Below are 16,428 nucleotides of genomic sequence, written 5' to 3'. Positions count from 1 at the left end.
TTAAAAAAATGTTTTAGAAAGACTAGGCCTATATTTTTGTTAGGTAAAAAAAAAATTCTGAATTTATTTCAATGAATATTAACTTGTTAACGTTATAATGCTCAAATAGGGACGAGGGCGGGGTGCACAGTGAAACAGTGAACAATTTCGCGACAAAGATGAACCTTTATTGATTGATCTGCAGCCATGAGAAAATATCAGACAATCTCCATTGTCAACGACAGGCAGGAATTGGTTCAACCGCCACCTGCCAGAATCTATTTAAAATCTATTTTTTTCGTCATGTCACCCGCCCGACCCGCGGTTTATCCGCGGACTCCGCGGTTGTGTCCGCAAACCGCGCATCTCTACTCTGTACTTCTCCCTACGTCCGTGTACCACCGCCGTTTTAAAAAGTCATAAATTTTACTTTTTGAAACCGATACCAATAATTTCTGATACTACATTTTAAAGCATTTATCGGCCGATAATATCGGCAGTCCGATATTATCGGACATCTCTAATTGTGACCCAAAAACTAATTAAGACTCCACTTCAATTTCAATAAACACAGCTTAATTCGCACACAAAAAAACAATAATTGTCAATAAATTCCACCCAAAGTGCATTATGTTCACAAAAAACACAGATTCGTCCACCCAAGAAAAGATCTCAAACATGGCTACCTGGTACGGCTCAGTGCAAAAGCGTGTAAGACCCTCCTTGGCGATGTAGATCTCCAGCGGGTTCAGCGACTTGAGCAGCACGTAGAGGCGGATGTCGAACTTGAGCTTGTCGACGAGCAGCGGCTTGTGGATGTACTCTTGCACCACCACCTGCTTGGCCTGAGGGCCTTCCGTCAGCCGCAGCTCGGCGAGGTCGCGGATGAGGTAGATGCCCTCGCCCTGAGAACCGCTGTCGGGTTTGACTATGAAGGTGGAGTTGAGCGCGTCGCCGCTCTCCTTCGCCATGCGGAGCTGGCGGAAGAAAAACGGGACATAGTGTCAGACGGTGGTCCACTTGACCCCCCCGATGAGTAGTATTGATTTTGATCACATGAAGTTTAACATCCACGGTCACTCAGGCAGCATGTGGATGTTATATTGTTGGAGGTGACACATAATTACTCATAGAAAATTATGTAACCGGCTGGTGGTGAGCGGGTCCTTATGGTGTTTAGATAAGACACTTTGCTGCTCCCTGCTGGACATACTCTGGAAATGCAATTTCATTTGAGGTTTGGTTGAAAAGTGCACGTCACGTTACGTAACTTCTCACTAGTAAGACCATAAAGACACTGTAAGCCATAAGTGTGCTCAGCTAACCTGCGTGGAGAACTGCTGGTACTCCTCAGGAAGGATCCAGGACTGCGGGTAGAAGTCGTACTCCTCAGGGAACAGCTCTTGCATATTCCTCACTGATCGGCTCAGGTTGATCTTACGCGACATTTCCACCATTCCTAAAAGCGGGCAGACACCTCTTAAATATTGTGCGAAACCCGTTTTTCTTGTTGGCATCTGTTTTCTGTACCCGTAAGTACAGAAAATGTGATTTCAAACCATGGAGGTGTTATTTATAAAACAATTTTGAGCTGTTTCAGTTGTGACGTCAGCAGATATCTCCCTATAAGGCAGGGGTGTCCAAAGTGCGGCCCGCAGGTCATTTTTTAACGGCCCCACGGCACATTTTAAAAATACGATTGAAAAAAATAAAAAACATTAAAGTGGTATTTAAAGAGCAAACAGGTGAAATGTAACAAGAAAATGTAGCAATGTTTACTCTAATCACACAAATCTGCCATGTAGGCTGTTTCTTTCTTTAAAAAATAATAATGAATCAAAATCAATGTCATTATGAATTATTGACCTCTTCAAGGCTCCAATTACGTCACATTAAATATTTTGAGATATTTTTGGGGGAAAATGTTGCATATTTTGTGTTTGCCATGTAAAAAAACGAGCTGTTTTTTTAAAAGAAGGGCCTAAAACTAACAAAAAACATAAACAACAATACAACTTATAATTGACAGATAGATCTGAGTAGGACCCTTTCGGATCCCCTACAATTTTAGTGTGATTAGTTTTTAAGTGTCATTGCTCAAAAAATAATAATGAATTAAAATCAATAGTGTTATGAGTTATTGACCTTTTTAAGGCTCCAATTATTATAGAATCTCAAATATCCCACTTAAAAATTTTATTGGGTGAAAATATTGCATATTTTCTGTTTTTTTTATTAAAAAAAAGGGTTTTCTTTGACAAAAAGAGCATACAATTTAAATCTTTAAAAATTGTTATATTGACAGACCTAATGTTGATCTAGAGATTTAAAAACTTGAATAATAACACAAATAATAATACTGAATAATGACAAATTTTTTATATTTTTTGGACCAAAACCCTTTGGGGTCCCCGGGATGAAGCCTGAGTGGAAGCCTAAATGTATATTTTTTATACATATTGGTTTTTATACATATTGGTTTTTAAAATAAAAAATATCAAAATGGCCCCTGCTAGCTTTGATTTTTCAATGTGTGGCCCTCAGTGGAAAAAGTTTGGACACCCCTGCTATAAGGTAACGTTTGTTTGTATGAGTCCGCCATCTGTTGTAGTTTCGGCTCGGATGTGACCCCCTAAGCCACAGGTATCAAACTCAAGGCACGGGGGCCAGATCTGGCCCGGCACATACAACTTGTATGTGACCCGCGAAAGCCTGGAGACAATGCGCATCAAAAATGCACTTCATTTTTCTTGCTGAAATTCACAGAGGGCCAAAATGAGGCACCAATTGCTCCATCTGTTTTCGGTTTGGGAGAGACGAACCCCGATTTATTTGCCTCTATTTGCAAACTTTTAAATGTACAAACCATGCTATGTGTGTGAACTCCAGTACGTCTCTGTGTACGAACGCTTCATTCATTCGTTCATTTTGTATCCCGCATGCAGGCAAAAAGCAGGGCGCGGGATTTTGGGGAGACGGAGCTTGCTGAACATTACACTACTAGTCACTTCCTAGCGCTAGATGCCTTCTCTCAGTTTTTTCGACTTTTGACAAGTTTTGTCGTTTGCCAATTTAACATGAGTCCCAAAAAGACAACAGACCAGAGTGCAAAGGAGAGAATCGCTGTGGAGTTAAGAAAAAAAAATAGTTGCGAGGCTATGGCGCTCACAATTATGGAAAAATCATACAAGAGCAAGTTTTAATTGTGATGAGACCGGACTTTTCTGGAAAAATATGCCAAAGCAGACTTATTTCCCATTGGATCGAAAAGCTACTCTCGTTCAGCCGCGCCTCTTCCAAGGCACACACGGTCCCTCCACCGACCCCTCTTTCTGCTATTTTTTAATCAGCTCTCTCTTGATTTCTGATAGTTTGTGAGGGCACCAAAGGGACTTCTGTGTAAGTGCGTGTGTTAGCAGAGCAGCGCATACAGGACAGTACAACTTGTTGTTTTGGCTTGTTGATAAAGAGAAGGTTGATCCACCACCCCCTTGTTATGTTTGTTTGACACAGTACTGTATATCACTTAATATTGTTGTGGAGTGACGGAATACCTGGGAACTTGTTCACCTGGCCTGACACAATGTTGTCATTGTCGTGGAAGGAGACGCCGTGCCAGTAGATGTCGCATGGCGCTCGTCGTCCCAGCGGGAACTGGTAGGTACAAACGGAAGAATGTTACAAAGGAGTACATTTAAAGAAAAGAAAATGTTGAAATCAGAAAACACTAGTGGACAGGTGTCACACTCAAGGCCCGGGGGCCAAATCTGGCCCGCCACATTATTTTATCTGGCCCGCAAAAGGCTGGAAATAATATGCGTTAATAATATACTTCATCTTTTCTTACTAAATATATTTGTTCTTTCCCTTTTGACATTAAAAATCGTGTACAGCATGCAATTGCATATCTTTTAAAATGCAATATTATCAAAATCCAAATATTATATTATGTATTCCAAAAATATTTTTTGTTAAAGTAAAAATAAATACTGTACTTAAATATCTGCTTGACATATGCTTTCAAAACAAATTATCACTCAAATTGTACACTGTAAAATTGACAATAGATTTTACAGTTAAATTCCACCGACTGAGTTTTTTACCGTAAAATCAACTTTGGTACTGTTTTTGTCCATATACAGTAAGACACTAAAATGTTAAAATGTAAAAAAAAAAAAAAACAACATAGAAACAACAAGATTTTATGGTAAAAAAAAAACAAACTTGCAGCTCTGTTGCATGAATTTTACCGCTAAAAACAGTGGTATTGTTTTTCCATTCCATTTATTCCATTTTTTTAAAAGCTTTAGAAAAAACTCACTGCTTTTACTGTAGAATCCTTGTGACTGAGCTGTCAGTTTTTAAAATAAAATGTAAAGATTTTTTGCAGCTTATGTAAAAAAAAAATATTGTTAATATATATATATATATATATATATATATATATATATATTATGTATATATATTGCAAAAAATCTTAAAATGTTGAATTGAATAAATGGAATGGAAAAACAATACCACTGTTTTTAGCGGTAAAATTCATGCAACAGAGCTGCCAGTTTTTTTTTTACCGTAAAATCTTGTTGTTTCTATGTTTTTTTTGTTACTATATATATATATATATATATATATATATATATATATATATATATATATATATATATATATATATATATATATATATATATATATATATATATACACACACACACGTAAATTCATATATTACTCATTGTTAAAGGCGGCCCTCTGAGGGCAACCATAACTGTGATGTAGCCCTCAATGAAAACGAGTTTGACACCTTTAGATAACATTAGCTGCTAGTGCTAACTGCTTAACTTACTTTTTACACTCGTGTCAAAAGTTAATATTACAAAATCCGATTACAGCATGTCAGTCGTCACTGAAGTTTAAGAGAATATTATTTGTATATTTATTTTATTATCATTGCTTTAACGTACAGTGGTGCCTTGGGTTTAGTTCCTAAAGGATCGTCTGAAGATCAAAGTGTACAAAAACTAAAGCAATGTTTCCCATGGAATAATTATGCAAATACAATTAATATGTTCCAGTCACCTACAAGTAATAAAACAAAACACATTTTATAGAGAATAATTGTAGATGCATATGCAGAAAATAGTATGAAATATATATTTATACTGTATATATATATATATATATTAACATTTAATATGTCTTTTGCCTTTATTAAAAACTGTGGGAGGGGCAAGGTGAAGACAGAACCACACGGATACTACAGGCCAAAAGTTTGAACACACCTTCTCATTTCAATGTGTTTTCTTTATTTTCATGACTATTTAGATTGTAGATTGTCACTGAAGGCATCAAAACTATGACACCTGTGAAGTGTAAACCATTTCAGGTGACTACCTCTTGAAGCTCATCGAGAGAATGCCAAGAGTGTGCAAAGCAGTAATCAGAGCAAAGGGTGGCTATTTTGAAGAAACTAGAATATAAAACATGTTTTCAGTTATTCCAAATGTTTTTGTTCAGTACATAACTCCACATCTGTTCATTCATAGTTTTGATGCCTTCAGGGACAATCTACAATGTAAATAGTAATACACACATTGAATGAGAAGGTGTGTCCAAACCTTTGGCCTGTACTGTACATGATTAACGTGACCATTTTTTGTGATTAATCTTGAGTTAACTCGTTATTTTTACAGCCCTAAAAAATAGATTTTACACTATAGATTTATACAATCAAAACAGGCTGGTACATTATATTCAAAGTACAATGTTTTTTTATTCCATGGGCAAGGAAAGTTTAGATAGTTTACGCTCTACTTTTATCAATTTTAATAAAATTTGGGCGGTTATTATCTTTGTAAATGCACATTTTTTTAAAAACTCTGGTTTGTACCTAATGTTATGTCCGCACGATGTAAATAGTCATGAAACTAAAGAAAACGCATTGAAATGAGAAGGTGTGTCCAAACTTTTGGCCTGTACTGTATGTCTTGTGCTTGGCTATTGTGTAGCTGCCAGCTCATAGTAGCCTATAGCCTACCATGTTTACATTTTGTAAATGACTCGACTAAAATAGCAGAAAAGACCAACCTTAGACTTAGACAAACCTAATTGATCCACGAGGGAAATTGTTCAATTGTGTGCTTATTGGAGCACATTAAGCGGTGTAGCTCGGTTGGTAGAGTGGCCGTGCCAGCAACTTGAGTGTTCCAGGTTCGATCCCCGCTTCTGCCAATCTAGTCACTGCTGTTGTGTCCTTGGGCAAGACACTTTACCCACCTGCTCCCAGTGCCACCCACACTGGTTTAAAAATGTAACTTAGATATTGGGTTACACAATGTAAATTGCTTTGAGTCACTAGAGAAAAGCGCAATATAAATATAAAAAAAATATAATTAAGATGTTAACTGGTTGTAGAGCTTTGCACAAGTAAACGTGCTTGCATCAATGTTTTTACATGCAAGCCGACATAATTTTTTGGACTGATATCCAATATTAATATCGGTTCAGGAAACCCCTACTTTTGGAAAGTATTTGATTCTATTTCAATTATTTTCCATTGGGAACATGTTTTAGAATAATTGGTTGTGCTCATCTTTGCAGGATGCACCGTCACATGTCGATGCCGCGGTGCCAAAGTAGCTTAGGCGGGATTTTGAAGGGCGAGGGGAAACTTTGACCACAAGGCGCACTTCAACGTTCAAATGTGCTTCCTTGCTCGCTCAATAAAAGGCTAAAGATAGCGTTATTCTTTGAGCCGTTGCTCTCGGCACTAAGTTCCATGTTGACACGAGCCACGTCGTCTTTGGGATGAGAATGATCCCTGAAGGAAGTGCATCCCATTAGTGTGCCGGCATGCAAGCGTGTGAATGAGAAAAAAGCCTGCATGACAGCCGAGCGAGGCAGCATCCACAGATGGTACTTGAGGTTGTTTGGAAAATGACATCTAACTTGACTTAATAAAACATTTTTTGTGGACTTCACCACTTAAACCATTCCCTTTCTGCCTTTTTTCAGACTACCCTGATTTTAAAAAAATTAGGCTATCACTCTCGTCTTCCGCTGCCATCAATTTGGATTGCGCATTCTCTTTGCCTGAAAGAGGATTTACACGCTATTGGATTAAGGCGAGCTTAAGGTTAATCATTTCCACTGTTTAAGTCAATGCCATATGCCCAGAAGCAGCCAACACCTGGTTCTGCAGATGTATGGAAGCACCACTCTGGACTCGGGCGACAACATTATAAGCAATATAGTTCAAGAGAGTTGGCGATGGACAAAGCGAGGGTCCATGCCACCACGACAAAGAGAAACATGTACAGTTTCACCTGGGTTTACGATGCGGGCACCTGCCTAACAGCCTAAGCTGTCTTTACCTTTCATGCATAATGAAGGCCGTGGTCATAATGGCGGATAAAGTACAAGAAGAACCGGATCAATTAGCCAACTTGTGAATAATTAACGACAAACTGTGGGTCACCAGGCAATGGGCTTGTTGATCTACATGTTATCAACACTTCCACACAAACATGGACACCAGCAATACAACTGACTGACAGCAAGATCTAAAGAATAAACAGTGGCGTCCCTCAAGACTCAGCACTACTGTTAGGGCTACACAATATATCGCAGGTTTGTCTCTGTGCGATATAGAAAATGACTATCGTGATATTCGAGCAGTTGCCTTTAGCTGCGGGCATTACACTACAGGCGTTTCTCACTCTTTCTTGTCTCTCCTTCTCACAGAGACATAAAACAAGCGCACTTTATTACATACGTCACATACGTATACGCCCTCGCGGAGCAGAGAGGTAGCGGCATGGGTAACGTTAGCTGTGGTGCGAGTGGTAATACGAGAGAAAGAAGGTGCGAATCTGGTAATAAATGAAGGAAGAATTAATTCCCAAGAAAAACAGCAGGGGATCCATCGTCTGGCGGTGGTTTGGCTTCAAGCGGGAATATGTCGAACAGACAACCGTAATTTGTCAAGTGTGGGGCAAAAGCGTTGCGACAAAAAGTAGCATTACTGCTAATATGTAGCATCATTTGAAAAGTCACCCGCTAGAGAATGAAGAGTGCTTGAAACTAAGCATGTCAACATCTCCGTTCGGTGCCACACCCACAAAATGCAGAGGCAACCATTACCACATCAACACCGTATGAAAAAAATAGTCAACAACAGAAGGAGATAACATCCGCAGTAATCTACCACATAGCGAAGGACGAACACTATTTGATTTCCTATTATGCAACTCATTTTTATTTGAGTTATTGAAAGATCTTGTGTGACATCATGCACAAAAGTGCACTTTATTTGTTTTAAACTATTATAGTGGTGTTCTGTACAAAAAGTGCACTTTAATTTAGTGTTGTTTTGATCTGTCATCTTAGTGACATGATGCACAAAAGTGCACTAATAGCTTGTTTTAAAATGTCTCTGACAATCCTGCACTTTCTGTTTTGGAAATGACATGAATGTTTGTGCCACTGCTTAATAACTGTTTAATAAATACAGTTTTGGTCAATTGACTTTTTGTAATTTCCCTCTCTGCATGAAAGTTTAAAATGAGCATATATTAATGCAGTATGAACAAGAATGTTTTATTGTAGACACATAGAATCATCATACTGATGTGATTATATGCATCAAGTGTTCATTCAAGGCTAAGGCAAAATATCCAGATATATATCGTGTATCGTGACATGGCCTAAAAATATTGAGATATATATTGTGTATCGTGACATGGCCTGAAAATATTGAGGTATTAAAAAAAGGCCAAATCGCCCAACGCTAGGCACTGTTCCTTTCTCTCCGGACCAAATCGCGTAGTCGGACCATCTTTAAAAGATCAAAATTCCAACATCCCGAAAACCATAAAGTCTGCAAAACTCAACAAAAATCTCACAAAAACCTGGGTGTTGCAAGGAAGTCGAAAGCCATAGTGACGTCCAGCACGAACGTTAACAACTAGCTTCATCTGCTAATGTTTTGTTGTTTTAACTAGGGATGTAATGATAAACCATAATAACTATCGGGGGGTGAGTAATATTGTTTTAAATTAAAATGATTTAAAAAACATGATAACTGCACTCTGATCAATCAATCAATGTTTATTTATATAGCCCTAAATCACAAGTGTCTCAAAGGGCTGAAACTCAGACTGACTGGCACCAGTTCACTACCTTAAATGCTAACATGAAAACAGGAGACATTAACGTCTTTCCTCATTAAGAAACAACATATCTAAACAATCTTAACGTACATAAACAATACTGTCTGAATAACTAAGATATTCAATTCTGCTTACGGAACCTACAGGCGGCGTTCTTGTAGAACATGGTGATAGTCCTCTACTGGGAAGAATATGGCCCCATTGACACTGCACGCCAAATCTGATTTTCTTGCCAGTCTAAACACTCTAAAGTGCTTCAAATTCGATCTTGCCACGTCAGATTTGGGCCATATCAGGATGTAGTCCGAATCCGATTAGAATCTGAATGCGACCTGATTTTGACTTTTACGTCAGCGTTGGGTGAGCTACGTCATTCGTGTGCGCGGGGAAAGACGCAGCCCACCAGGGGAAATAGATACGTCACCACAACATCCAGTTTTGGTGAGCAAAGTATGTTTCCGGCGGCCAAATTTTCGGTACATCACTAGTTAATAGTGCGCAAATAATAGGCTATGTGTAATATATGAAGACATAAATATTATATACTTCGACTCTAAATAAATAAAGATTTTTGAAGGACTAGAAATGACGTGTACGTTGTGGTGTATTTGCTTGCATGTTACCTAATTGCGTAATTTGTTTACATAAGCGAGTTGAAAAATAAAGCAAACGCAGATCCTCTACTATGAAAGGATTTTTTTTTATTTAAACGGGAATAGCAGATCCATTCTATGTGTCATACTTGATCATTTCGTGATATTGCCATATTTTTGCTGAAAGGATTTAGTAGAGAAAATCGATGATAAAGTTCGCAACTTTTGCTCGCTGATAAAAAAAAGCCTTGCCTGTACCGGAAGTAGCGTGACGTCACAGGAGCTAGTATTCCTCACAATTCCCCACTGTTTACAATGGAGCGAGAGAGATTCGGACCGAGAAAGTGACGATTACCCCATTAATTTGAGCGAGGATGAAAGATTCGTAGATGAGGAACGTTACAGTGAAGGACTTGAGAGGCAGTGATGGACGTATCATTTTTCGCTCTGACCGTAACTTAGGTACTAGCTGGCTCATTGGATTCCACACTCTCCTTTTTCTATTGTGGATCACGGATTTGTATTTTAAACCACCTCGGATACTATATCCTCTTGAAAATGAGAGTCGAGCACGCGAAATGGACATTTAAAGTGACTTTTATCTCCAAGACAATACATCGGTGACACACTTAGCTACTGAGCTAACGTGATAGCATCGTTCTCAAATGAAGATAGAAACAAAATAAATAAACCCCTGACTGGAAGGATAGACAGAAGACCAACAATACTATTAAACCATGTACATGTAACTACACGGTTAAAAATTCTCAGCCTGGTAAGGCTTAACTATGCTGTTGCTAACGACGCTAAGGCTAATTTAGCAACTTAGCAACCGGACCTCACAGAACTATGTACTCTCTCATTTTTCTATTGTGGATCACGGATTTGTATTTTAAACCACCTCGGATACTATATCCTCTTGAAAATGAGAGTTGAGCACGCGAAATGGACATTTAAAGTGACTTTTATCTCCAAGACAATACATCGGTGACACACTTAGCTACTGAGCTAACGTGATAGCATCGTTCTCAAATGAAGATAGAAACAAAATAAATAAACCCCTGACTGGAAGGATAGACAGAAGACCAACAATACTATTAAACCATGTACATGTAACTACACGGTTAAAAATTCTCAGCCTGGTAAGGCTTAAAAATGCTGTTGCTAACGACGCTAAGGCTAATTTAGCAACTTAGCAACCGGACCTCACAGAACTATGATAAAACATTAGCGCTCCACCTACGCCAGCCAGCCCTCATCTTCCCATCAACAGCCGTGCTCACCTGCATTCCAGCGATCAACGGCGCGACGAAGGACTTCATCCGTGGGTTTGGCGGCAAGCATCGGCTAGGCGTAGTAAGTAGTCCTTGTTGTGTTGCTGTAAGTATTGTACTTAGCCGCTAAGACACCGATCGATCCCACCTACAACATTCTTCTTTGCAGCCTCCATTGTTCATTAAACAAATTGCAAAAGATTCACCAACACAGATGCCCATAATACTGTGGAATTTTGTCGAAGAAAACAAGAGGCTTTTCTATCGGGTCCGATGGGGTTCAACCACTTCCGTTGCTTTTGTGACGTCACGCGCATAAATCATATCCAAAGGAGTTTTTCAACCGGAAGTGTGGCAGGAATTTTAAAATTGCACTTTATAAGTTAACCCGGCCGTATTGGCATGTGTTGCAATGTTAAGATTTCATCATTGATATATAAACTATCAGACTGCGTGGTCGGTAGTAGTGGGTTTCAGTAGGCCTTTTTAACAGCCATAAAAATATTACAACCTTCCCAAATGTGTTACACTAATATATATATATATACATATATATATATATATATATATACACATACATATACACACACACACTTACACACACAGACAGTACATACTATATACACATATCTATGTATATACATACACATTCATACATATCTATATCTACATGCATACATATCTATATACAAACATATATACATACATATATACATTACACATATATATATCAGTGTTTCCCATAAACTGCCAAGATACCTGTGGCGGTGGGGGCGTGGCTATGGGCGTGGTCACATGACATCATCTGGTAATTTGCATAATTTACTACAATGATATGATTTTCTCTAAAAAGGCTCAAAAAATGTATACTTACTAATTAATAATAACAGTTTTGTTTTAAACGTCCATCCATTTTACATTATGAATACACAAAAGATAACTACTACAGTATCAAATTAGTATTAGTATCTGAAGCACCGTCTCCACGTGTGTTTATTGACAACAGGGTTATAACCTGGACACGTTAGCTCGTCGGTATGGTAACAGGTGACTGTTACTGCGTGCGTCTGCCCCGGCCCCCGAGTCAAACAGCGGTTAACGAAGCAGCGTCAGGCTGCTCACCGTCAGTGAAACGCTCGGTGAAATCGCGGATTAACGTTAAATATATGACGAGCCGCGAGCGATGCAGCTATAACGTCTCACCTGGTAGAGCACCCCCTGCGGCGACCCAGTTCGATCCCACCTGACAGTCGCTCTGCTCCGTGTCAATCCCCCCTCTCACCCTCTCTCCCCCCTCCCCCGTCTCTCTCCAGCTGTCCTTTCAAAATAAATGCATTCAAATCCCGAAAATAAAAATTAAGAAAATCCGAGTCGTGGCAGAAGTAATTCTTGCGTGGCGGGCCACCACAAATAAATGAATGTGTGGGAAACACTGTATATCTATATACACACACATTACATACATATATACATTCAGTATATACAATACATACATATATACATACATAATATACATTCCATACATATATAGTCACATACATACATATACATATATATATATACACATACATATATATAACTTCAATTTATTTTCCCGTACTAAACCCTCATTTTTAAGGTGTGGCAACTTTTATTGTATTTTGTAGTAGTAGTCGCAGCTACCTTTTTCATTTACACAATCCACTTTCTTTGTTTTTAACTTCATCAGACTGCGCGTGCAAGTGACGTCGAGGCCAAATTGGGGCCGCATCGGAACCTTCCATCCATCCATCCATTTTCTACCGCTTGTCCCTTTCGGGGTCGCGGGGGGTGCTGGAGCCTATCTCACCCGTGCACGTTTGTTTATACTTGTACTTTATTTCGAGAGAAAAAAAAAAAGGTTTTTGACGGTGCGTTTAAGGACCGCTGAACAGAGTAGCGCGCCACAACGCCCACCAAAAATAATAAACAACATTTAACTTTTAATTTATATACACTTTAAAGTGATAGAGTACAAAGCAACACTTAAAACAATAAAGGCTTAACCAAAAACTCCTTAGTCCCACACGCCATCAGACTGCAAAACAATAACATATATCCCCATTATTTATTATTTACTTTTTTTTAAATTATATATCAATTCTGTACACTGCTGCTGGAATTGTTATTTTCCTGAGGGAACTCTCCTGAAGGAATCAATAAAGTACTATCTACCTATCTATTAAAAGAGCATATCAGTATGTGGAATTAAATTATGGAATGGATTAAGCAAAGAAATCAAACAATGTACTAATATGATCCACTTCAAGAAACTCTTCAAACTAAAAGTGTTTACAAAGTACAAAGAAGAAGAACCATGATGAACATTCTGAATTTATTTCCTCCATCCATTCATTTTCAAAGTAATCTTACTCATCTCACCATATGAAATGTAACTTACTTCACTTCACAGAGTATTATTTATTTATTTTTATTGTGATTACTTATGGAGTATACTGTGAATAAATTGAGAACAGGAAGTGAACAAAAGTTTTAGCAACTGTTATGTAAAAGAAAAGGGCTAGGATTAAATAAGCTCTGCTTCTTCCTACTGCTTTTCGAACATGTTGAAAAGAGAAACTAGAAATTGTGATGTATCATGTTGTATGCATGCATGTTCCAAATAAACTCAAACTCAACTCAACTCAAAAGAGATTAAATACTCAAAAAAAAAAAAACTATTAGAGTAGCATCCCATCCATCCATTTTCTACCGCTTGTCCCGTTCGGGGTCGCGGGGGATGCTGGAGCCTATCTCAGCTACTATCGGGCGGAAGGTGGGGTACACCAGGGACAAGTCGCCACCTCATCACAGGGCCAACACAGATAGACAGACAACATTCACACTCACATTCACACACTAGGGACCATTTAGTGTTGCCAATCAGCCTATCCCCAGGTGCATTATTTATTTTAATTATTTATGAAAAACTTAGTCGAAAGATTTCAGATTTTATGTTATACATCCCGAGTCGTAACACGTCATGCCTCATATCGGGTTAACTTCTTCTTACGCTTGTGTGACCCAAAATGCTACTAAATGAACCGTACAGTGCCAGGTGCCTCAAAAAAGGCCCAAACATCATAAGGGACCCATCGCACCCCGGACATAAACTTTTTGAACTGCTGCCCTCGGGGCAGGAGATACAGGACAATAAAATGCCGGACAAACAGATTTAAGAACACTTTTTACCCGAGAGCAATAGTGTCGCTGAACACAAGACAAGAATGACTGCATGTGAGCTGTGTGCTTGGTATTTTTATCTATTTATCTATGTTCTTATGTGTTATTATGAATTTGCACTAAATTAGTTTTGCTTACAATTTCGTTGTACAATGTACAATGACAATAAAGATATATTCTATTTAGAGATGTCTGATAATGGCTTTTTTGCCGATGTCTGATATTCCGATATTGTCCAACTCTTTATTGCCGATTCCGATATAAACCGATACTGATATATACAGTCGTGGAATTAACTACACATTATTATGCCTAATTTTGTTGTGATGCCCCGCTGGATGCATTAAACAATGTAACAAGGTTTTCCAAAAATAAATCAACTCAAGTTATGGAAAAAAAAATGCCAACATGGCACTGCCGTATTTATTATTGAAGTCACAAAGTGCATTATTTTTTTTAACATGCCTCAAAACAGCAGCTTGGAATTTGGGACATGTTCTCCCTGAGAGAGCATGAGGAGGTTGAGGTGGGCGGGGTTGAGGTGGGGGGGGGGGTGTAGCGGGGGGTGTATATTCTAGCGTCCCGGAAGAGTTAGTGCCGCAAGGGGTTCTGGGTATTTGTTCTGTTGTGTTTATGTTGTGTTACGGTGCGGATGTTCTCCCGAAATGTGTTTGTCATTCTTGTTTGGTGTGGGTTCACAGTGTGGCGCATATTTGTAACCGTGTTGAAGTTGTTTATACGGCCACCCTCAATGTGACCTGTATGGCTGTTGACCAAGTATGCTTTGCATTCACTTGTGTGTGTGAAAAACTGTAGATATTATGTGACTGGGCTGGCACGGAAAGGCAGTGCCTTTAAGGTTTATTGGCGTTTTAAAAAGTCATACATTTTACTCTGTGAAACCGATACCGATCATTTCCGATATAACATTTTTTAAAGCATTTATCGGCATCCCTAATTCTATTCTACAAAAAATAAGCTGCGCCGCACAAAAGTTTGATGCAAGCAAAGAAAAACCATGAACACCTTTTCAATTTCAGTCTACGAACCTCTTTCCACTTGAGCTGCTTGATGCTGATCTTCACCGCCTCCAGTGAGGTTTTGGCTTTGGACGTGTCCACCCTGACCGGTCTCCTCTTCTTCGCAGGCTTGCCCCCGTCCTGGCTCTGGTTGTTGCCGGAAGGAGGCTGCACATTGGCGTGGTGGTGGTGGTGGTGGTGGCCGTTCGTCTCCGACTTGCCGGCTCCGTCCGCTTGGGCGCAGTCGTTCCCCGCCGTGCTGCGTTTGCAATCCGGGGCGCATTCCGGAGGAGGGACGCCGGAAGCGTCGTCCTCCAGCAACTCCAGGGACGGAAGCGGAGAGGAAGAGGACATCCGGTCCTCCTGCTCGTCCTCGATGCAAACTTGCCAGTACAGACCAGGCTGAGCCATGCCATGATACTCGCTCATTATGCGCAGTGCTCGCTTCGGTGTAGCAAACAGTCCAGTCTAATTGCCAGCATCGCTGTTTGCTACTGTTTTTTTTTTTACAACTGATTTTGAGAAAGCTATCGCTTTTTTTTTTAACAATGTTGTGCTAATACGAGGAAATGGAGGCTAGACGACAAAGCGAGCATAAACAGCGACACTAATTGTCAACAGCTGAGCTAGCCACCTGCTGTTAGCCTGACCTCACGCTAGCCGAGGCGACGATGTAATGACGTCCGCCTCTACCGTCGGCTCCCCGGCCGGGTCACATTCGAGCTGGGACCGGGCGACGCCACACCCCGTTCACGCCGAAAGCCTCCCCCAACCCCGACACCGCTCGCCAGGGGAGCAGTCACCGAGCAGCTGGTCGCCAAGCAGCCGCTAGCCCAGCCTCCATCTGTGGAGCGCTAGTGTTGCATTCGAGGGCCTTCGTTAACCACGCCATTGTGCCGTTGAGGTGTCTGGGACAATTACTCCCCTCCCCACGTCACGCCGCCACAGAGCTCTAATCGTTTTTCCGCTATGACATTTATTGAAATGCTGTACTTTTATGCTGTTTGAAAATGTGGTGGTTTCGTTTAATCGAGACGCGTCCAACTACTAGTAGGTGTTATTTCCGACTGTACGTAAAGGCAACATGTAGATGCCAGATCCCAATAGCTTGTCCAAAACAATATCCAGTAAAATGAATTAAATGGCTAAATAACTGTTAATAACACCACTACCCTAAAAGCAAAATAGTGTATAT

The 16,428-nt window shown here is 39.7% G+C and overlaps 1 protein-coding gene across 1 annotated transcript in view; it reads right to left on the bottom strand.

The window, feature by feature from the left end:
* ttll11 (tubulin tyrosine ligase-like family, member 11) overlaps positions 1–16,165 on the bottom strand; it is a 34,878-nt gene extending 18,713 nt beyond the window's left edge. The window contains exons 1-4 of the mRNA XM_062057013.1: positions 15,264–16,165; positions 3,534–3,633; positions 1,305–1,438; positions 666–956 (exon numbers count right to left, since the gene is read on the bottom strand). Of these exons, the coding sequence (XP_061912997.1) occupies positions 666–956; positions 1,305–1,438; positions 3,534–3,633; positions 15,264–15,662 (924 nt within the window). The 5' untranslated portion in view covers positions 15,663–16,165. The remainder of the gene's footprint in view (positions 1–665; positions 957–1,304; positions 1,439–3,533; positions 3,634–15,263) is intronic.
* Positions 16,166–16,428: the final 263 nt, after the last annotated feature.

This window comes from Entelurus aequoreus, linkage group LG08 (genome assembly GCF_033978785.1).
Source record: "Entelurus aequoreus isolate RoL-2023_Sb linkage group LG08, RoL_Eaeq_v1.1, whole genome shotgun sequence".
NCBI lineage: Eukaryota > Metazoa > Chordata > Actinopteri > Syngnathiformes > Syngnathidae > Entelurus > Entelurus aequoreus.
Note: the sequence above shows the minus strand (reverse complement) of the source record. Positions and strands in the feature narration are given on the sequence as shown.